Source organism: Rhinolophus sinicus, linkage group LG02 (assembly GCF_036562045.2).
Source record: "Rhinolophus sinicus isolate RSC01 linkage group LG02, ASM3656204v1, whole genome shotgun sequence".
Lineage (NCBI taxonomy): Eukaryota > Metazoa > Chordata > Mammalia > Chiroptera > Rhinolophidae > Rhinolophus > Rhinolophus sinicus.
In genome coordinates this window covers 111,097,168-111,120,113 of record NC_133752.1, presented here as the reverse complement: position 1 = coordinate 111,120,113, position 22,946 = coordinate 111,097,168, and the positions used below count along the sequence as shown (strand labels likewise).

At 40.7% G+C, this 22,946-nt stretch overlaps 1 protein-coding gene across 5 annotated transcripts in view; it reads right to left on the bottom strand.

The window, feature by feature from the left end:
- Nucleotides 1–2,997: 2,997 nt before the first annotated feature.
- Nucleotides 2,998–22,946, bottom strand: part of DCP1B (decapping mRNA 1B) — a 51,819-nt gene continuing 31,870 nt past the window's right edge. For 3 of the 5 annotated variants that reach the window (XM_074325163.1, XM_074325165.1, XM_074325166.1), the window contains 6 exons: nucleotides 21,170–21,236; nucleotides 18,742–18,877; nucleotides 10,359–10,487; nucleotides 7,929–8,771; nucleotides 5,524–5,856; nucleotides 2,998–3,218 (listed from right to left, as the gene is read on the bottom strand). In XM_074325163.1, coding sequence (XP_074181264.1) covers nucleotides 3,138–3,218; nucleotides 5,524–5,856; nucleotides 7,929–8,771; nucleotides 10,359–10,487; nucleotides 18,742–18,877; nucleotides 21,170–21,236 — 1,589 coding nt within the window. In that variant the 3' untranslated portion in view covers nucleotides 2,998–3,137. The remainder of the gene's footprint in view (nucleotides 3,219–5,523; nucleotides 5,857–7,928; nucleotides 8,772–10,358; nucleotides 10,488–18,741; nucleotides 18,878–21,169; nucleotides 21,237–22,946) is intronic. The other 2 variants (XM_074325164.1, XM_019757273.2) reach the window with 2 other exon arrangements.

Sequence of the window (22,946 nt, the reverse complement as noted above, 5' to 3'; positions counted from 1 at the left end):
AGGGCGCAGCTCAGCTCCAGGTCCAGTTGCTGTTGCTAGTTGCAGGGGGCACAGCCCACCATCTCTTGCGGGAGTCAAACCGGCAACCTTGTGGTTGAGAGGACACAACCAACTGAGCCATCCGGGAGCTCAGCGGCAGCTCAGCTCAAGGTGCCGTGTTCAATCTTAGTTGCAGGGGGTGCTGCCCACCATCCCTTGCGGGACTCGAGGAATCGAACTGGCAACCTTGTGGTTGAGAGCCCACTGGCCCATGTGGGAATCGAACCGGCAGCCTTCGGAGTTAGGAGCACGGAGCTCTAACTGCCTGAGCCACCGGGTCAGCCCTATTGTAATAAATTTTTTTAAAATTTAAACATTCACTGTACTGTTTGATCACGCCTTACACCATCGTGGGTTGAACTGACATCTTTGTCTTACAGAGCTCAAGGCACTTCCTTTGGAAGGAAGGGATAAGTGTTATTATTTTCATTTTATTGACAAAGGAATGAAGAGGAGAAGAGGGTATAATAAAGTAACCATAAATACGTAAGTGTCAATATCAGCCTGAACACTTAAGTCATGGTGGCTGGCAGATGAAGACCACGTCAGCAGCAGCAGGCCTCATCCCAACGGTCGGTCAGAGGACTGGTCACACAGACAAGGCAGAGGGGGTAGAAAGTAATTTATCCTTCTAGAGTATATGGCAGGAGGAGCCATTTTACATATGTTGCTCCTAGTTAATCTTCGTAAGGACCCTGTGAAGTGGGTATTACTTTCATTTTACAAATCAGAAATCAGTGCATTGTGAAAGTTCACTTGTCCAGGAACTGAAGGCAAGTCTGTGTGACAAAGGCTATGTGATCTACCCCCTACACCAGGCAGAACTGACTTCCATCACTTCTCCAAGGTTGAAATCCACTGCATTGGATAATGCTGCTTTAGGAACAAAATCTCAGGGTTCCATCTGAGATTCTACTAGTTTAAAACTGCTGTCTGGGAGCCAGTGACACCTAGGAGTAGAGTCTAAGTCTATGATGGTCTCAAAATTTGGGGTGAGAGTGGGAAAAAGTTAATTGATATATGAAGTCTAATTTTGGGTGCCTTTTAATCTATTCTCGGACTCTCTAGAGAAAGTTCTTTGTACAAAGAAGCTCTCACCTACTTTGTCATATAGAAGAATAAGCACTCCATCACCAAGTACCCCTTAAGAGGGTGACTTAGTCTTTGGTCTAAATGAATTGGGCCATCACTTTTAAAGTGGATCATTCCAGTAAAGGATGGGGAATTTATTATTTTCAAACAGATCACTGTGGTGGTGACCTAAAAAGGCCTGAGTGAAGCTGGCAGTGTAGGTCTGATCACGCTGGGCTTGGGTTCCTTCCTCTGTCATTTCATGTGCACCTTTTCACATTAGGTGCTACTCTTGATATTTCTTTCTATTTCATTTGATTTAATGCTGAGGTAAAAAAAGAAATATTTCGTGAGATTACCCATTTGCTACCCCAAATATATTAGAAACATTTAAAATGGAATTAATTTCTCCCTAGCAAAGAGAAGCAACTCTAAACATGTAATTAAGATCAAAGAGATTTTTCTTTTAAAAGATTGGCCAGCAGTGAAGTATATTGTTGATTTTGTTCCAATTTTAGTATACGTGTTGCTGAAGTGAGCACAGTCATTGATTTTGGGATAACAGATCCATGTGTGTCCTTCTCTTCGACTCATTTTCCTTATAAGAATACTGAAATATATAAGCAATTACATAATTCCAAGTATTCTGTTAGAAAGTCATGTGGGTTTTTCACTGTGTTAGATGTTGTAGAACATATCAAAGAAACAAAAGTCCCTTCATAAATGTAGGAGGCCCTCAGCCTGCGTATGGCACAAAACAAGGGTTCAGTTAGAGCCACGGCCTCCCGCCCAGCTCTCCTCCGCAGAAGACAAAGTGCGCTCCTGCGGGAAGTGGGAGGTGGTCTTCCCATAGACCCTTTCTTGATGGCGTGCCTGAATTAAGGTCTGAAGCTGAAAGCCCAAGTCTTGGCCTCAGAAGCTGTGAGGAAACCTACTTTCCCGTGCCTCCTTTCATGACCTATAAAATGAGAATAAAACCTGTCTTCTGCGAAGTCATGTAGAGATCTTTTTATGATCCAGGAATAAAAAGGGCTGTAGAAATGCAAAGCTTTATTTATTACTAATACTCAGCAGGGACTAATCCCCAGGCCCACTCTTTTGGGCCTTAACAACTTGGCAAGTGCTCTTCTGACTCCTTCCAAGATTAAGCTCCTCATCTCTGTGAACACAAAAATCAATCTGCTCCAAGCTTGAAGAACCCGTATCATTATGTCCCGAACAATCCACTATCTATCCTCAGAGGCTAAGAAAAGGCTTTAAAATCTTCTGTGACCTTCCTCTCAGCACGTTTTGCTAAAGATGATAAAACGTTCATTTGGAAGCATAGGCAGGCATATTCTGCTGGTTGAGTCCAAAAGAAGCAACATGAGCAAGGATAAATGAAGTGTTACTGGAAATCTGGGCCACTTGTGGGCTCCTAGAACAGCTATCCTCTAGAAATCAGCTATAAATACCTTTAGAAATAATTTTCCTTCAGAGGCCCGGGGAAAACATGCAAATTGGACTTTTGCAAATGAAAGGTTTACTTTGTCCAAAAATCAGCATTACTTCCAAAGGCTGGGTAAGGGCCGTGCAGGTTCGTCTGTGAGGGGACACTGCCACCTGGTGGTCGGCATGCACTATAGCACAAGGAGCTCGGCAACGGGAGCTACACGTTCTGTGTTCACAGAATAACCAGAGGTATTAGAAAAGAAACCAAGTTTCCAGAACAGCTGTCCCTATGGAGAGGCTAAATCTTCTAGAAACGGCCCCATGCATGTAAGAAAAAAATAATTTAATCGTGGCATTTACTGTGTAATATGAGCAAAGGACTTTCTACCCACTCAATTCTTAGTACCAGGTATACTGAAGGATGTGATTAAAAAACCCCAAAATGAAACACCTTGATTGAAAGAAAGGCTGAAACATTTTACTTCATATTATACATACTTTAAAAAAAAAAGGCAGAAACATTCAGGGTAACACCATTTAACATGAAAGAACCTTGAGCTGGAGGACCTTGAAAATCATTTGAAAATGCTTTGCTTTCACGTAGTCTTTTTCATGGCTGCTTGTGTCATGCTGAAGAGATAAGCTTCATAGATTATATTTAAGAAGTTGTCATCATTCTGGAAAACAAAATCAAAAGACCGGAGGGAATGTGATTTGTTTGGCAGAAACAAAAGGCTTCCGCGCTTGGGCAGAACTGGCATTTTGATCCTAAGATGCTCATTTCTACCTGCTTGCTCTAACAGCCGGTAGTTCTGCACTGCGTATGTGATGTTAGGTGGGGTTGAAGGCGAGGCCGGACAGAGTTCGCTGCTGGTTTTCAACTGAAAACCAGTGTGTTGCATGCCGCGCGGAGGGGCAACCACGTGGCGTATGGAACGAGGGTCACTTGTGAAAAGCCCAGGTCTGTTGGTGAAAGCACAGAGGTCCCCAAAGGCTGGATAGGGAGGAGGGGATCCACATCAGCGGTTCTCAAAGTATGATTAGGAATTGCTAGTGGCTCTTAAAGGTCCTCTAACGTGTGTATTTTGTTTTTGGCGTAAGTCTAGTCAGGAGTTTACTTGCAATATGCTTCATTGGTACCTGATCACAGCCAGTACAACTCTCCCATTAGTTACGGAAAGCTTTGGCCGTGCCAAGTGGACAGTAGTGAGCCTGGCAGTCTCTGGGCTTTTCTGCCCGCTAAGGGCTGTGGGGGAGTCACAGGTCTAATCAGTGGTTTTGTTTTTAATTCTGGAGACTTCTCCCTCCCACCCAAATCCTTTAAAGCTTTAGTAACTCACCCACATTTCACATTCCCATCATCCTCTCTTGGCACCCCCCCACCCCACAGTTAGCATTATTCTCATGCAACAAGGAGAATTACTTATCCCTGTTTTTCTCACAAAGTTGCCACAAAGTCCCTGTGCATGAGACTGTGTCCCACCAACAGGCAAAGGTTACAAACAGACTGAGTGCCTTCTAACAGTTGATCAGGAAAATACGTCTAAAACATGGGGAAAATGAAACGTCTGCAGAGAGTGGCGGGAACATAAATATACCTTCTAACTAGGAACGCACAGGGACTGCGCTAGGTCTTCAGAGTCCTGGCTCCTGCACAGACTCCTCTGGAACAATGTGATTTAAATGGAATGAACTTTAAAATTCAAATGTAAAGGTCTTTTTTCCTGTATTGCTCACGGACGTCCCATCTAAGTCCTCATGAACTTATCACAAATGGCTTAAAAGGGTGGCAAACACTCCTATGCTGATATTTGTGAGTCAGGCACAATCAGTCGTTGGCTGTCTTCAGCAGATTACTCTTCTTTCACACTCTGATGCTGATTTCTAAGGCCCCATTCCTTTCATTCTAAAGTACGTTCCCTTTAAAAATATTTTTACTAATAGAGACCATCTTCTTTTTAAGTAGTATGAGACAACTGCAAAAGTGCTAGCCTACTTCCTAAAAGCCATCTGAAGCTTAAGCAAAGTACCACAAAAATTTTCTTAAAGACAGTCTATCACAAATACACCTAAATACGTTAACTGAGGTGGCTGAACTCTGTCTGGAGAGGAGCATTCCCCTTTTCAAGGCCAGTTTATTTTTGGATGTGCTTTGCTAGGCGGAGAGCTGACCGCCCACCCACCCAAGGCCGATGCCAGGCCACAGCCCTGCTCCCCACCCCCACCCCGCACCCGCTGCAGTGTGGGAGGGGCCCTCTGGAGCCAGCCAGCCGATCCAGCTCTGTCCTTCACTAGCTGTGTGACCTCGGGCCAGTCACTTGGCCTCCTTTCCTTGTCTCTAAAACAGGAAAAATAATGGGGTTGTTGCATAGGGATTAAATGAATTAATATCCGTAAAGCATATAAAACAGCGCCTGGCACAAAGCTCTATGGAAGTGGTAGCTCTTATTGTTGTTGTTACTATTTCATAGAGACAAGGAAGACATGCGGCCACTAGAGAAGTCCCGTCACTCTATCCTGTTCTTATCAGCAGACTTCAAAATTGTTTGCAAGACCCGCTCTTAGTGGTCACAGCCATTACTGGCCTGTCTGCTAGCCTGCTCCTTGCTCAACGGTCAGCTCGGACCGTCCCCTAAGTGCTGCCGCTCGCTCCAGCTGGCCCTTGGGCGCCCCACGGCACCTAGAATCCTCTCAGGGGTGTCCTAATTCTAAACTGTATGCTTTGTTCTTTTCTGACAGGTAACAGCTTGGAGGACTCAGGCGGCTCCCCAGATTATAAAACCCCTGAGGAGCCACAGTCCGTATTCTGCATGTCATCCAGCTAAGTGCAGAGCCACTGTGGTTCAGGGTGAGTTGTCTCTTCATCCTCTTATTATTGGGGAGTATTGAGTAGGCACTGGCTGCGTCTTAATTCACTCAGAGTGGCACCCATCAGGGCAGCAGGATTGGTAAGGGAAGAAGACAGACGATGGCCCCTCCTACCTGAATGAGGAACAGAAGTGCTTCCTGAAGCTGCAGCTTGGTAAGTGGGCTGCTGGTGAGTACGGAGGGCTCTGGGCTCTGCAGAGGCAGCAGGAGGCTGGTGGAGGCGGCAGCTGGATCCCAGCTTCCCAGCGGCAGGAGCCCACCGTCCCTCTGCATTGGTGGGGTACCGGTGGGGTGTGTGAACACCATGGGGGACATGAGCAGAGAAGGAGCCACCGTCGGAGCAATGGGCTGAGGGGAGAGGACCTGCTCACAGCAAATACATACACAGAGGGCAGAAATAAGTAGCAACTCATTGAAACAACAGGTACAGAGATAGAGGCCGCTCACCTGCAAGAGGGGACAAAGGTGAGTTTAAATCTTAATTGTTGACAACTTCCAGATGGGAAAAGCTCAAAGGAGAGCTGGTTCCTGCTCAGTGCTCCACACACTTACTTCCCTTGTTCCAAAGTGGCTCTGACAGGCTGCTTGGCGACTATTGTTCCCATTGCATATAAAGCTTAGCCTCTGAAGTCATGTTTTATTTTTCTGCTTTACTATCATCACGTGGCAACGTGCAATTAGGACTGCTGGCCTTTTCCATGGGCCTAGCTGAGTTGGAGGCACACACATCTCCACGCCTGATTTCTCCGTGGAGGAACAGCCGTGAAAGCAGCCTCCTTACTCACTTCTCACCAGGAGGGAGGTGAGGCGTGATTCTCGGGTCCACCCCTGGTGGGCAACTTTCCCATAGGATCTGCCTGTTTGCAGAGAGCATAGCTTTCTGCTTTCCCAAGCTCAGCTTGCAGGGGCAGCCCCTGGGGGCTGGTCCTACCCAGCACTGCAGGTGACTTGTCTGCCTGGGCCAGTCTGTCACCTCACTCAGTGAATAAACCTAAAACCAAGCTTTCCAATGTCTTTCTCAGTTATGCAGTGATCTTGTGGTCTTTATCTGCCTGCCTCCTACAGCTTTCTCTCATCTGTTTCTAACTCAGGTGAGCAAAAGGAATGTTACTTATCGACCTCCGAATGCCCCACAAGAACTTGAGGCACAAGGCAGCCATCTAGGAACTGCTGTGACTTTATAATCATTCCCTTGGTAGTTTTGCTTCCCTAACTGTCCCTTTCTGCCCCTGCGGGGGGTGGGGGGTGGGGGGCAGCACTGTTAAGAAGAGCAGTGTGGGCTGACAGTGTGTACTTGTTACTCGGCTCCACTGTGAGCACTGGGAAGAAAAAGGAATTTTGTGTGTGGACATTTATGTCAAACCATCAATCCCAATTTTCCCAGTGTCCGACCTCAATCACCAAAGAGAAAAAATCAGATGTAAAAAAGGGGACCATATTATTACATTGAAATGAGGATAAGGGCAAGTGACAAACACTGTTTCTATAGCAGTAGGTGCCCGGATTTGAGATTTAACAAATAAGAACAGGAGGAATCTCACTCAGGCGTCAGACACCGACTTACGCTACGTGCTCACGATCTTTGTTTTCCAAAAAAGTGAAATATTTTTGAGGAATCATTTTAAGCTACTTACCAAAATATTTCAAACCACCAAAGATGACATATGTAATAAATAGGGAGAACTTCCTAATTTTTAAACCCAATGCATTTTCAGTGAATTTGTACCAATTCAAATGGGGAAGAAAAGTCCGATCTCCAGATGTCACCCCCAGGCAACGGACTAGCTTGTGGTTTCCTCGCTGTTCTAAGTTAGGATGAACATAGAACGCCATCTTCCTTGAAGGATAGACCATTTCCTCTCCTGTCTGGAAGTTAGTGTATGTGGGTGGGTATGGTGAATGCATACTTTTCCCTCTCCTGACCTTCATTAAGCTATACTGTGACACGAATGACAACAGGCTGCACCTTTCAGCCTTAACTGGTTTTTCTGTTGACTTCAAACGCCCCCAGGTCGGTGGGCTCTGCAGGGCAGTATGTCTGTGCCCTCATCACGATGTACCACATGCAGCACAATAGCTGGCAGGGAGTGTTGCTTAGAAACAGTTACGGAGTAAAGGGATAAACAATTCACTGTGAACTGAAATCACAAGAAGAGGTCAGATGTTTGATATCCCAGAATGATTTCAAAGCAGACCACAAGTTTGCATGGTCAGAGATTAGGGTAGTTTTCCCCATGTTTATGGTTTTTCCCCATGTCCATGTCCATGGCTTCAAACTTTGTAATAATGCGAAGATGTAACTCTACAAATAAAGCATCTCTGAAAGGAGGGAGGCTACCAGATTGCTTAGCAAAGAAAAGATTCTCTTTCCAGGGAAGAAGTTAAGGTGGTAATCAGATGCACAGAAGTGGCTCTGGCACCCTGTTTTAAACAGAAAGGTCCCTAGAGCACAGAAGCCAATTGTAAATTTCACTGCGTTATAGTAATAACCCCGCCCCCCTCCCTCAGTAGATATTTACCTGGAAGAGAGGGGCCTGCCTTTCTGTGCTGGATGTCTTGTCAATCCAGGACTCCAAGGGGTTCCCTGGTCTAGTGCTCTGAGTCACCACGGGAAACTTGGCTGCCAAGGCGGGTCGGTGAGAAGCGTGCAGCTGCTGCTCCTGCTGCACAATCTGAAGCTTTTTCAGTAACTCGTGAGGGGAGATCACTCCAGAAGTGCTAGCCTGACTGCCAGGGACGGGGAGCATTTGTCTTGGGCATGCAGGCTGTTCTCTTCCATGAGCCTGACATCCTAGTGCTTGAGGCGGAAGGGAGCCATTGAAATGCACCAGTTGTGGCCGAGCGGCAGGGGTGGCAGCAGTCATAGCTGAGCTGAGGCCTGGGGCAGCTGAGCTGGCAGGTGATGGTGCACTGGGGTCGTACTTCTTCACTGCTCCTGGGGCACTGTGAAGCTTTTCTAACAGGTTTTGAGTTCTGGAAGCACTGTGCACACGATGAGAAGTGCCAGTGGTCTGGGGAGACGCTGGCTGGTCAGGTCCAGTAAAAACTTCCCCAGCAGAATGGGTACTGCCATTTTCACAGGGCCGGTTTTCAGGAAGCTCTGACAATGGGTGGAGGTCTGCACTCCGGACCAGGAGTTTCTGAATGGCTGGGCAGAGCTGCTTCTCAATGGGGGGTGAGTGTCTTTTGGGCTCCTCATAGGACAGGGAACGCACAACCCCCTGCCTAACTGGAAGCTTGTCTTGCTGCTGGTGGTGCTGGTGGAGGATCTGTGCAGGCCCCCCAGTTTCCTGACATCGAGCTTTGTCATGCTTCCCAAAGAGCGCTGTCAAGGACAAGTGTTGGGGTTCAGGATCTAAGGTCTGGAAAACATAAAAATGTCCCCAAATGGGTCTATATACAATTTGGTAATTTGGGGGAGGAGGGCATGAAACATAACTTTCCTAATAGATGATTTCTTCTATTTACAAAGGATCAATTAGAGAGGAAGAAAAAACTTAATTGTAATATAACAAAACTTCACAAATTTGAGATTTTTTTAATGCCAAAAATTTTCACAGCATCCTCCCCTCCCACTCCCAAGAGAGCTGTTATATCTTAGTATCTATTGATAGATGAAATAGGTGCATGATCCTTAATGGGCCTGGGTGTCACAGACTGGGGACCACTATGATACTTATTATACACACTAAGAGCTAAACAATCTCTTCAACAGGAATTCCATCTAACCTTGCAAAGTATAAGAAGATGCTGTGAATACACAGGAATATGAGGATTTCAGAATTCCTGGTAGCTTTTCGCAGAATTATAGAAATTTAAGATAGGGAAGTAATTTAATCTAACTTGATCTTTTCAACTATATAATAGTATCTTTAAAAAGATCGTCAAATACATAAAATCTACGTTGGCCTGGCCAGTTACAAAGCTGCTTCCTTCCTATTCTATATCATTTCTCTTTCTGTTGCTTTCTGTATTGCTGGGCTAAGAAAACAGGAGGTTCATTCTCAAGTCAACACATTCTGGTTTTGCTAGTAAAATAAAAAATGTCCATGAAAAGCAAACAATAAAAGAAAGCAAATAGATAATTAGAAAAGACTTATTTTTTAAAAAACATTCAACACAACACTTTCATTAGTCAGTCTTTATGTCTTTTAGCTCCATGTTCATTTTCAAAATTGATTTAAACCAATTCCTTTTAAAAAAACTTTAATGAGGAATAACCATAAGAAATGGAAATAGCCACGTTATTTACAATCAATAATGGGACTTGCAGATTGGTAATTTTGTTAATGCTTTACTATTCTGAAATATATATATTTATACTCACACAAAAACTGCTGTCATATTTATATTTTAGATGCAAATCCAATGACATCAGGTCTAAAGGGGAATTTTGTACCACTCCCTAGGACAGGAATCCCATTCTGTGTATACAGCGCTGCCATCTGGTTCAAAGGAGGTGCTCAGAAATGGTAAACTGGCTGTCATTCTCTCAGCAGCCTTGGCAAACCAACCACCAACCGCAGCAGAAGAGGGCCTGATGGGTAATATTCCTGACAGTAACAAAGTCTGACAGTTTGTTGTTTATCTAAAAATACATTATCCACTAAGGAGTTCAAGTCCATAAGAGATTAGCATAGATTGTGGTAAATTCCAAAAGTAAAAATGTTAACCCCTTTTGAGGAAGAGTAAATTATTAATAATGAAAACATCTCTAATTTGTAATCTCTCTTTTGGATTTACCTTAGGCATCCTCGAACAGCACCAAGCCCTCCCTTGACTATACTCTGGGTACAAGTTCTTTAAGAATCCTGATGTCTAACCACTATGCTACATTCGTATGTAGCACTTTTTCTAGAATGAGTTCGTGAACTTGTCAGACCTCGAAATTTACATAATATTGGACGTCAACTGTAATTGAAAACAAAACAAGACAGAGAACAGTGTACCTGGCTGGGCTGAGGTATGTGCTGTTGCTGGTTTTCATTGGGCTTCACTGGGATTGGTTTGATGAGATTGGGGTTGTTGTAGATGGCAGATGAACTGGTTATCTGTTTTGGCTCAGAACAAGTTTTACACTGAAATGGAAAAAAAGAACCTCATTTTTAGTGTAAAAGAAGCTTTAATCTTTTAAACAGAATATATCTTCTTGCTCTTTATATTATCTAATTGGTAGCTATTTTTTGATAGTTTCATGTACAAGGGAAAATCCTTTAATCTCCTCTGATTGAGCTACATTTGAGTATAAATCAAATTCAAATGTAATTTTCTTAGTTGCACAACTCAGTGCCCTAAAATGTTACCAACAGCTTCATCAGGCCGCACACCTAGAGGCTCAGAGATACCTGGGTATTTGAAAGGCCATTGATACGCTTCAGAAGGAACAGTTAGAAACATAGAGTCTACTGCTGTTCAATGATAAACAAGGACAAAACTATTCCTTAAATACTATGTCTGGATTGCAGTAGGGTTTTATTCATCCATTAGCAGTTGATTTAAAACTGGAGAGTTGCATCATCAAAGTAACTAATCCTTTTTGGTCTACAAATCAAAAAGTAAAGCTGACTCAAACCAATGATTTAAAAATGACTAACTTCATCTTTATTTAATAATGACTTTTTGGATAAACAGAATAGTTCAAATCTGAGTGTTCTGAGCCACACACTACAAATTAGAAATTCAGAGAGAAAGGGAGAAGAGACATGCCTCATCAGTTCAAATACTGAATCATTATCCTATGTTAATCTAACCAACCATACAATTGCTAACACAGCAGGATCCATGACAAAAGGAGCTCGGCAATGACATCGGTGTCTAACTTTATTAAAACACCGATATAAACACGCTTCCTTCTGTACTACAGACTCCACAGCCAGGGCCTCGGGCCAGAAAGCACGTCACACTGTCCTGACCTGGAATGAGCTATTAACAGTCTTGTCCCTCAGAAACCAAGGTTCCCAGTGTGTTTTACAGTTACTGGGCTGCATTTGCTAATTCAAGGATATAGAGGTCCAGTGTCAATTACCACTGTGTTCGCTTAGGTTTGTAAAATGAACTGTACAAAGGACTAATTATTTTCTTCCAAGAATTCTGTCAATAATTTGGATTTGGCACTAGTATTAAATGGGATGTGGAATCACTTTATGAGTCGTGAAATGTTATTTCTAATTCTTCTTAGGTGAGTGATCGTGGTTAGTGGTATGGCTGCATGGACCAGCTGGCCTGGCTTTCCAGGATATGGCTAACCAACACAAGATAAGAATCCAACCTAAGATATAGTCACTTACAAAATTTTAGCATGAAAAGCCGTTAACTTCTGCTTGTTATTTTAAAAAAAGTGGCTTATTTTTTCTGAATGACCCTTTCTGTATTTCTTCATTCTTTTTTTTTTCTTCTAACTTTTATTTATTTAAGTGTGGTTTTCCAGGACCCATCAGCTCCAAGTCAAGTAGTTGTTTCAATCTAGTTGTGGAGGGCGCAGCTCACAATGGCCTATGTGGGGATCGAACCAGCAACCTTGTTCAGAGCACCGCACTCTAACCAACTGAGCTGACAGGCCACCCCCTGTACTTCTTTATTCTGTCTGTTCCGGGACCTTGAATTTCAAGCAAAGAAAACCAGATTTTTCCCACCTTCACTGTGCCCATATCTATACAGGCCAAGAGGCTCTCTGTCTCTTGCTGTGCATAATCCCCAGATAAGACTTTTCTAAGTAAAATTGCCAGAAGCTGTTTTCTATGTCACTATAATTCTCTATGTATGTATGAAGCCTTGCTATTATATAAAAATCACTCTCTATCAAATTGCACAGTATTAAACATCATCCACCTCAATAGTATGTAGCTCATTTTCCAGTTGTTTAAGTTTCTATTCTTCTCCTGACCCAAATAACTTTAAAATACTTGGAAAAAAACCGGTTTTGGAAAAAGTGTATAATGGATTCTTTATAGAGAACCTGAGGCACTTTTCTAAAGCCTCAAAAACTATGTCACATAATCCTATTTTATCACACACAAACACACATACCTACCTATGCCAAGAGAAAAGTCTGAAAGAAAATATACTAAAAGTGTTAAAAGTAGACATCTTTGGGTTATAGGATTATGGGTGGTCTTTTATTTTCTTTTTTACACATTTTTTTGATGTTAATTGAAAAAATTCAACGACAGTTAATAATTTCTTCAATTTCATAAATAAGTCACAGCTATATCTAGAAGAGAACTATTAATTCTTGCCTTAAACCACAGAACACAAAACAGTCCACTCCTAAATACTCAGAACCATCTATGCAGCCTATAGATCCTGTCTGGCCTAGTTCTTTTTCTTACTGAGCTTTGGTTATTTTAGTGTTCATTTGCATCTCAACTAGAAGGAGGTAAAGGAGATGATGCTCAAACTGACATCATTGCTACTTTGCAGCAAATTCATAGAAAGTTGTTTCTTAGGGGAGGAAGCATAAAATATTGATCCAAATAAGGTTTTCAAATGATTTTAACTTCACATAAAAAGTTGTACCTGGAATCACTAGGTTTCCCTTTACCAACATCATATACCTCATGCACAAAATGTTTCCTCCTCTTACTTTTCGGGATTTTCATGAATTTCAGAATTTTAGAGTTGGAGAGGATGTCAGGAGTCATTTAGTTTAATACTTATGCAGAGAAGTGAAATTCTTCTATGTACACCATTCCCAATATGTAATCATTCAGTCTCTTCTTGACCACTTCCAATAATGGAAAATTTCCTCACATGAGTTCTGAGGAAAAATCTTGTTTTCTCTTTTACCCTCTTTCCATTTCTCCCCTTTTCTGTATCTCAGAATCAATTTTCTCCTGATCTCCACATTTCTGAAACCTCTGGTGGTGTGTGACAGAGGAGACAACACAAACTTAAGGCAAATATAAAGATGCAATGGACATTAAAGGGGGAGCATACACATCGGGGTGCGAAGGTCCGAAATAACAAGATGGACAAAGAACATTTGAAATGGGCCTTGAAAACGATCAGATTTGACAGGTAAAGAAGGAGAGGGGATAGCATGGGAAAGGGCACAAAGGCACTTTGAGGAAGTAAGATAGTTATTCTGTTTGGGAGGAGTTTCAAATATTTGTAGGGGGCAGTGGGAATAGAAAGTAATGGGATTAGGAGAATAGTCTGAGGCCATGCTATGGAAGGCTTGAAGAGTCCACAGGTTCACATACCAGGCAATGAGAAACCAAGAAGGATTTAGACCAGGGGAATAAAATGATCATGCAGGTGCTTCTAGAAAGTTACATCACGTCACGGGGCTGTTAATGGCAGCAGGAACAATGTCTTCTGTTATTTCCCTCACAGCTGGAGCAATAAGTGTTATGTCTATAACATGTGTTAGATTTTATAGAAAAGTATAGTCTGTACACTGATTAAATATGTGGACTTCATGTCAGCATTATGAGAACCAATCTGTGGGAGCACAGGAAGAACAAAACCTTGTTTTGACCTCAACGAGTTTATAGTGTAGTGGGAGAAGGTGAGTTAAACGTAATGAATAAGGAAGAACAAAATAAGTTCTAAATAGTAATAGACTGGTGAGTTCAGTGGAAAGAAGAATTAACTTGAATGAAGTGACCCAGGAAAATTCCACGTAGAAGGCGTCATTTTAACTGGGCCTTACAGGACATGTAGAGTCTGACGGGCAAAAACCATTCCGAGTTGCAGGTATAGTAGTATAAAGTGAAGTCTCCAAAGCCATGATGAGTGAGGGTGTGTGTGTGTGTGTGTGCATACTATGTTCTTTTATGACAGTCAGATGTGGCTACAAGAGTAGGCACTTAAGAGGCTCAGGAAACAAAGTTTATTATACTCACAGGTCCCAGACACAGGAGGCACAGCCCATCACACAGGGTCACATGGGGAAGCCTCAGGGTGGTCAGAGGGAGAGAACAGGAGCATGGGGAAAGCAAAGACAAACTCTTCGCAGGGGTTTCTGCACCTTGGGACTGGCTAGTTTGAGTCCTTTCAGCAGGCTCTCAACTAAACGGGTGGTCCCTAGGGGCCAGGCCTGACCTGAAATGTTAATTAAGGGCCAAGGAATACTGCCCCTTGGGTAGACAGGGTAGACCTGGCCAGATAGAGGAGGGATGGCTCTGGATGTTAGTTTGCATATCACAGGCATGTTTCTGGCTGGGCTCTTGGCTCTAAGAATTGGCTAGTCAGGGAGGAGGAGTCTGTCCCCAAGCAGAAGATTTTTAAGATGTCAAAACATAAACTATAAACAATGTGTGTGTGTGTGTGTGTTAAGAGGAGAGAAGGAGAACAAAGACCATAATTTTTGTTCAATATTTGCATTTATTATTTATTGGCCATTGTTATGCTGTCTTCATAAAACCTAAGTTCCTAGAGAGTAAAATGTCACGTTTTAAGATTAATCTTTAGTGTGCCTAACATAATACAATTAATAAAGTATAATTATTCGACTAGTTGCCAAGTCATTAGCATACTTTTTAATGACTGCTGAAGAATTAAACAAAATAAACAACTATTATAGAAACAGTTGTTACTGACTGAAGCTGAGATTCAAGCATCTCTCTCCAAGCCCTATGATAAAAGGGTAATGAAACTCTGGTTTATTCATAGTCATTCGTTCATTCAACAGCCATGTATTTAGCACTTATTATGTACCCAGGAACTCTGAGGAAGACTAGGGACAGGAAGATGAATAAGGAACGTTCTTTGTACTCCTCACAGTCTAACAACCAGGGGTGAGTCAACAAAGGCATGTTAAAGAAACCCAGTCAGTTGCCTTTAGTAGGTCTCACTTCATTCGGGATTTTTTCTGATTGCTTCCTGGTGGTGTCATTTAATTTATTTTTTACCTTCCCTTTACCCCTCCCCCCTTTCATTTTCTGTACGCTAGAAAGTTAGAGCTTAAGACTTAGATTCAGGATCAACTCTTCTGGTAAGAATATTTCTAGGCGGTGCTATGTATTTCCCATTATACCACATTAGGAGGCACACAATATCTGGTTATTCCGTTTTAATGATGCTATCAGTGGGTGCAGGTGATGGCAGCCTAACCCTTTCATGGTCAAGTTTCCATCAACCCTTCTCATCACATTCACATTACTGAGGATCACTGCCTGAATCAATTATTTTACTAGGGTGTTTTTAACTTCTACCGTTCCATCTACAGTGAGAAGGGGGGAATTCTTGGAATTTTTTTGATAGAGGACTTTTCCCTCATCAACCAGGACTGGCTGCTTACCTGAAATATGTTCCATAATGTCCAGGTAGAATAAATGCTTAATTCTTTTCCATTAACTATCACTTTTCAGAGAAAGGAGCTGGTGTCCTAGGGTCATACAGGATCTCATGCGGAGTCTCTGGTCCCGCTCCCCACATAAGAACGCAGGACACGGTGAGGCCAAAAAGGAACACCCACGGAGGCATAGATAGGGGAGTCATACCACTATATTCTCTCTGGCAGTGGGGTTGGAGACACAGGAAGCAGGAGCCACACTATCCGCAACCTGCCGTCCACTTCTCTGTCAACCAACCTCACTTGCTAGCTTCAACCCACCGTGCTAACTGCAATCCGCTCTTGCTAGCTCAGCCACCATCTCCTTGCTAGCCCCCATTTTGTGCTAACGTAGCCACGGCAGTTATATTAGTGGCCAATGGCTCACTGGTTACAGCTGATGCCAACTAGCCACAACTGATGGCCATCCAATCACAGTTGATGGCCATTTACTACCCAAGTGAACATCTTTCCACGTGAGGGCGAGAGCCTGGAAACTGCACTCCTGGCTCTGTCCCCACACTTAGTACTTCCAAAATAGCCAACAGTTATTTTTTGTTTTATTTTATATTTTTGGTTGCTTGCTCTCTTTCATCACCACGAACTCATAGATTTTATACATTCCATGGATTTCAATCCATTGCAGTCATTCTTGTAGGCGTTAGAATTTGATGCTTTGGTTACTGGTCCCTTGAGGTTGACTATACCGTGTCGCATTCACATGACCCTATTTGTTTGACTTTCCTATCCCAGACCTGGAATCAGGAGTTTCGTTAAAGAGCCCTGGTACCTTTCAGGAGGGAACAGTACTTAGAAACAACAATCTGGGGGCTAGAGGTGTTTATTGCTACTAGGTTGTCACTTATTTCTAGGTCTTTTCGGGGAAAGTGTTAGGAACTACTTATTTAAGAAACAAAATGTCAACCAATTCTGATTATTTCCACTTAAAATTTAACATTATGTAGTTTTAACTTAATTTTTTTTCTCTTACACTGAAAGTTTTGTTCTGACCAAGAAGTTGACCCTTGAACAACACAGGTTTGAACTATGCAGATCCACTTACATGTGATTTTTTTCAATAAATACAGTAAATATATTTTCTCTTCCTTCTGAATTTAACATCTTTTTCTAGCGTTTTATTGTAAGAATATAGTATATAACACATGTAACATATAACATATGTGTCAATCGACTGTTTCTGTTATCAGTAAGGCTTCTAGTCAACAGTAGGCTATTAGTGAAGTTTTGGGACAGTCAAAATTATACCTGGATTTTCAATTGTGTGTGTGTGTGTGTGTGGGGGGGGGGTCAGGGCCCCTACCCCTGCATTGTTCAAGGGTCAACAGTACTCATTTATTATTTCCCATGACCGCTGGAAAATTACAACGCCAATATTACTACTAACAATAAAACTACTGAATGAAGTTGATAATTTCTTGGCAGTTCTTTTTTGTCCTTAAAATATAATCCACTAAGGGTGTTTAGTTCAAATAAGGGGTTCTGAAGTCACTATAATTTCTTTTCTAAGTAATTATATCATAATATGATATTCGTTTATGTACCTTTATTCATCTAATTTTCAAATTCTAGGGTTTTTTATTTTTCTTAATTTAATTTTTTGCCCATGTTTCTGGAGTGTTGATCTTTTTCTGTTTTTATAAAAGTGCTTTATACAATAAAAAAATTAACCCTCTTTCTGTTGTTTAGGTGTAAATATTTCTTCTCAGTTTTTAATATCTTTTCATTTTGCATTTATGTTTTATAAATTATGCGACATTTATTTTTTATTTTTATGTATAATAAATTAATTGCTTTAGGGTTTTGAGGCGTAATTAGGAAGATTTCCCCTTTCCCAGATTACAAAGAAATTCATACATGTTTTCTTCTAGTACTTGAATAGTTTTATTTTTACATTTAAATTTCTAATACATTTGGAATTTATCCTGGTATGTGGCATGAGGTACAGATCCAATTTTGTATTTTTCCACATTGCTACCAGTTATCCTAACATGATTTATTTAAAAATCTATTCAAATAACTGATTTGAGATTTTCACCTTTATCATATCCTACCATGTTTCCCCGAAAATAAGACCTAGCCGGACCATCAGCTCTAATGCGTCTTTTGGAGCAAAAATTAATATAAGACCTGGTCTTTATAATATAAATAAGACCGGGTCAATATAATATAATATAATATAATATAATATAATATAATATAATATAATATAATATAATACTGGGTCTTATATTAATTTTTGCTCCAAAAGACACATTAGAGCTGATGGTCCAGCTAGGTCTTATTTTCGGAGAAACAGGGTTAAATTTCATATACACTAGGGACTCCAATTTGGACTTTCTCATCTGTCCCACTGGTCCACCTGGCTGTTTATGCACCATCAATACTGTAGTGTTTGAAGTGTCTAGGTTTTAATGTCTTAATAACAGGTAGGCGGTATCAGGGAGCTTGCTCCCCCTTCTCTCCCACCCAGTATTGCTCTTTTTTGCCAAGGTTTTCCCAGGTATTTGTCCTTGTGTATTTTTCCACATGAACCTTATAATCAATGTGTCTGACTCCAGAAAAGAAAAGAAACCTGTTTGTATTTGTTTAGGAATCATCTTAAATTTATAGATTAATTTATGGGGAAGTGAGAACTTGAAGTTTTATATTCTTATCCAAGATCAGGGCTTATATTTCCATTTTTCAAGTCTATTTTTATGCCTTTCAGGAATGTTTGAAAGTTTTCTTCATATAGATTTTGCTTGTTTCTGTAATTTTATTCCACGGATTTTATATTAGTTTGTTGCTATTGTAAATGGGGTCTTCTAGTAAATCTTCTGATTGGATACTATTTGTATATATGAAGGTGATTGATTTCTCAGGCTACCTTTTAATTCACTTAAAAGTAAACAATCTTCTTTAGCCTACTAAAAGCAAATAAAGATTTTATTTCATATAATTTTATTTGGTGGGAGGAATAGCAGTAGGTCTTTCTCAAGGAGCATATTTCCACTGTGGAAATTAAGCACGTATCAGCAGGGAAGACAGACACTCACCTTTGTGTATTCATCTTTGGCCTTGGTGAGCATTCGTAAGATATCTACTTCCTTGCCCTCTCCTGAACTGAGGATCATTGGGGAGATTCCTGCTCCAGCTCCCTGATGGGCTTTCAACTGTTCATACTGAGTTAGGCTAGAAAAGTAGAGGGGAAGGGCCACACAAGAAAAACCAATTCAACACAAATGATTTTTAAAACCATCCAATTCTCGCCTAGTAGTTTTTATCCTATTCTATTATAGTTATATTAGAAATAAGGCTGCTTAAGAATTGAGAGAAGAAAATAAGATTTGAGTCCTGAGTACACATACACTGACTAGATATTAATACATGAATCCAGAGGAGCGGTGGGCAAACTCCAATCTGCAAGGCCACGTCTGGCTCTGTCTCGGCCCCCCCCCCCCCCCCCCAGTTTTTTTGTAAAGAAAGTTACAAATAGAGCCATGCTCATTTGTTTATATGCGTTTGCTCACTAATGGCAGGCTTGAGTCGTTGTGACAGAGGCCGTATGGCCATGCAAAGAAAATGTTCACTATCTGGTCTTTTTCAGAAGAAGTTTGCCAACTCCTCATTTAGAGCATTTGAAAGGACTCATTAATTGCTGAGGAAACCTGACTGAGCGTTCTCAAACACTGAGCAAACTGCATGGCAAATCAGATTTTCCCCTTCATTGCAAAGGGCCTTAAAGTCAAAGCAAGGTTAATTCCAGCAACTCAAATCCTGGTCTTCTGGCCGTTTAGAAACACAGCGAAGACTCCATCCTAGAAGACAGGGCATTGAAAAAACAGCAATGAGGCGTATCTTCTGTTTTCCTGAAAACAATACAGAAGGGAGACCAGATTGCTCCCGTATGCTGCTGGGTGACGTTGAGAAACGTACTTTTTTCTTTTGTGTGCTTTGACTTTCAGCTCAATTTCTTTTAAAATTGCCATGAAGTCTGTGGTGAAAGAGATCTGAGAATTTATTGAGAGATTAATTCTAACTGAGGAAGGGCTGGGAATCCACACAAATCAGCTGCTTGTTGCTGGTCAACAATCAATTTCCTGCTGTTACACAATTACTGCAGAATGCTAAGAATGTTAACACGGCCTCTTGGCTGAGCTATACAGGGTATTTTTTAATCTATATGAAATCCTGCTATTATTATCCATTGTACAGTTTACAATAACACCAATGTTCTAGGAACCAGTTGTTACAGTGGTAAATAGCAGTTCGAACACACTTAATCACCATCTGCAACCTGAGCTAGTTACCCAAAATTAGCTATCACAGGCTAGATTTTCAGAAATCAATGATTATCTATAAAAAAGTGCTTTCATGTTTCTGTTTTGGGAGTCAGCTTGTAGTCATTTCATTGCCCAGGATTTAAAATAGGAAAAGGGTTCTTTTGCAGACAGAACCACTTTGTCAAATCGTGTGGGTAGCAGCCACACTGTGTGCGGGGCCTAGTCACCGCCAGATACAGTACGTGTGGGAAACTCACTTCATTCGGAGGCTCTAAACCCTCCCAGCAGCCCGGGCTCAAGCGCAGATCAAAGAACTGACCAATCACGAGGAGGCAGTATGCTTCCCTGAGCCCTCTTTTCCAGGCAATCAGGGAAGCAGAGAGAGGCCAAGTCAGAAAGTCATTTAAGTTTCCCAAAATGCAGAATGGCACAAATCACAAGGTAGCATGAGATTAAAAGAAAAATAGACGAGAGAGAGAGAGAGAGAGAGAGAGAGAGAGAGAGAGAGAGAGAGAGAGAGAGAGAGAGAGAGAGAGAGAGAGAGAGACTCTTGATCACTAAACTAATATTAACTCAGATATTTCCAAAGAAATGGAAAATAAAGACTACCCTAAGTACTCACAGCATTTTAGATGTGAGGAGATTCTGAGTATGTGCAGTTGAAGGAAAGCATTTAGGCAGGAAGGAAATGAAAGGTCTTAGAGAACCCGAAGCAACCTTTTAGAATGGCTCTGAATGTTCTTTTTACCAATAGACATATTGGTAACTTTTCAAAGAAAAAAACTGTTAATTTACAAATAAGGAAGTTATTAAGGAAAACTGCCATCTGGAACAACTCATATTCCATGTATTTCATGTATGCAGGGAAAAATGAAGTGAACCATGTCACATGGTAAATCTTACCTGATAAATAGTAAAAAGTTGTATTTATGCCTATTTTCCATTTATAAAGTAATAGTAAATATTTTCCTAACTACTGTGAAAAGGACTGTTCTAAGAGTCCATATATATATATATATATATATATATATATATATATATATGTATATATACACATATATATATATACATATGTACATATATATATATATATATGATAGAATATGTATAACAGAATATAGTCAGTGTAGTTACACAAACTTAGAAATACAAATAAAAGCACCAGGTCCTGAAAAATAGTACTTATCCTTTCAGCACTTACTTTTTCATAAGCTCTGCAATTCTTTGGCATTCTTCCTTATCATAAAACCAAATCCCATAAATGGACACTGCAAAAGAACACATCAAACAAATTATAAGCATCTTCAAAACTACAAAAAGGAAAAGAACTCCCTTTCCATCTTGAAGGAAAATACACACTTACTGAATAAATGAAACCAATCATTTGGAGTTAAAGTTTGAAAACCTAGCATTGGAACTTTTTTAAGCCCACAGAGAAATCTGCAATGGTCACACACACACACACACACACACACACACACACACACACACCCAATAAAGTATGTTATCCTTAAAAATACAGCACTTGAACATAATAGGCATTTGGTAAATGCTCCTTCATGAATGAACAGAGATTGAAAATGAAATCAGAATTTCTAAGCTCCTGGCTTTGAAACGTAATGTTTTTATACTCCATTTGCACATCTCACACACATTTCATCTTTATTTTAAGTATTCAGAAAGCTTATGCACAAATTAGGCCTAGAAGTCTCTCTCCCTTCTCCTTCTCCCAGGAATATGTTAACTGAGAAATTGGCTTTGTAAGATGTAAGTTAGGATAGGGTGGAGGAAAAAAATAAAATTTGGTAATAAATCTCTGACTTCAAAATGTCTGTAGAGAAAATTTACAACTGTTGAAAGATTAGAAATAGCTATGACTATCATTTAGTATTGAAAGAAAAATGTAGTGAAATATAGCTGCCATTGATTCATTTAACAACTCTCAAATAAATTGTATACTTTAGTATGTGCCTAGCTACATCATTTTTATAGCAAAGGCTAAACGGTACCGAAATACATTTATAAATATCTAGCTGAGGACCTGGTAGTATTAATCATGCAAATAATACATTAACTACACATACATTTAAAAAAAATCTTCATTGAAAAGAGCAGCAATGTTATTACAGGGCAATGAAAACCAACAAGATATATTTTTGAAAGGAAAACCTTTTTTAATTTAAACTTTCAAAATATTTAATTATATGACTATTATTTCGTCATTAAAACAGCTGTGATATTTTAACTACAACTTTTTTCCCCACTCACCTAACTAGTGCCTCAGTATGGAATTTCTGCTTCCTGTCAGTAATCATTCAGATATCAGGAGGTACAGGAAATGTCTTTTTAGTGCTATTTTAAGCAGACCTCTTAAAAAGGAACCCTATAAATCTGAATTATTAACTTGCCAAAAGGTGGCAATTGGTTTTTACCTTTTTGTATGATTAGTGTCCCCGGAATCTTTATTTTACCTACTTACATGTGTGAAGGGGGACAAAGTGGAAACCCCCCAGCTGTTTCTTGAATAGGACCATTTTATCCCCTTAGAAATATATACACATACTCCCCTTTAATACAGTGACAATCTTTTGCAAAGGAACGTCTGAGTTCTGAAGCCTATGTGCTGTGGCAGCCTTTACGTCAAAAAGAAATTCTTTCATCTCAAGATCATTAAACATGTATCCTGAAACTTTTTATTCAAGGTTGTTTCCAGGCTATCAAAATAACTGCCTACCCTGATTGCCACACAGATTCCTGTGTACTAACCCACCTATAGCATCATGGTCTTTTAAGTAAACGTGAAGTGGATCACTGACATTCAGCTACTCAATTAAGTGTAAATACGTTTGTGTTTGGGTGGTTTTTATCTTAGTTACAAGACTAGCAGCCCAGGCTACTTTTTGGTTACCCAGTCCTTTCGTTGGACACTGAGTCTTCCAAAACTACCAAAGGAGAAAGGTGGTAACATGGGAGACAAA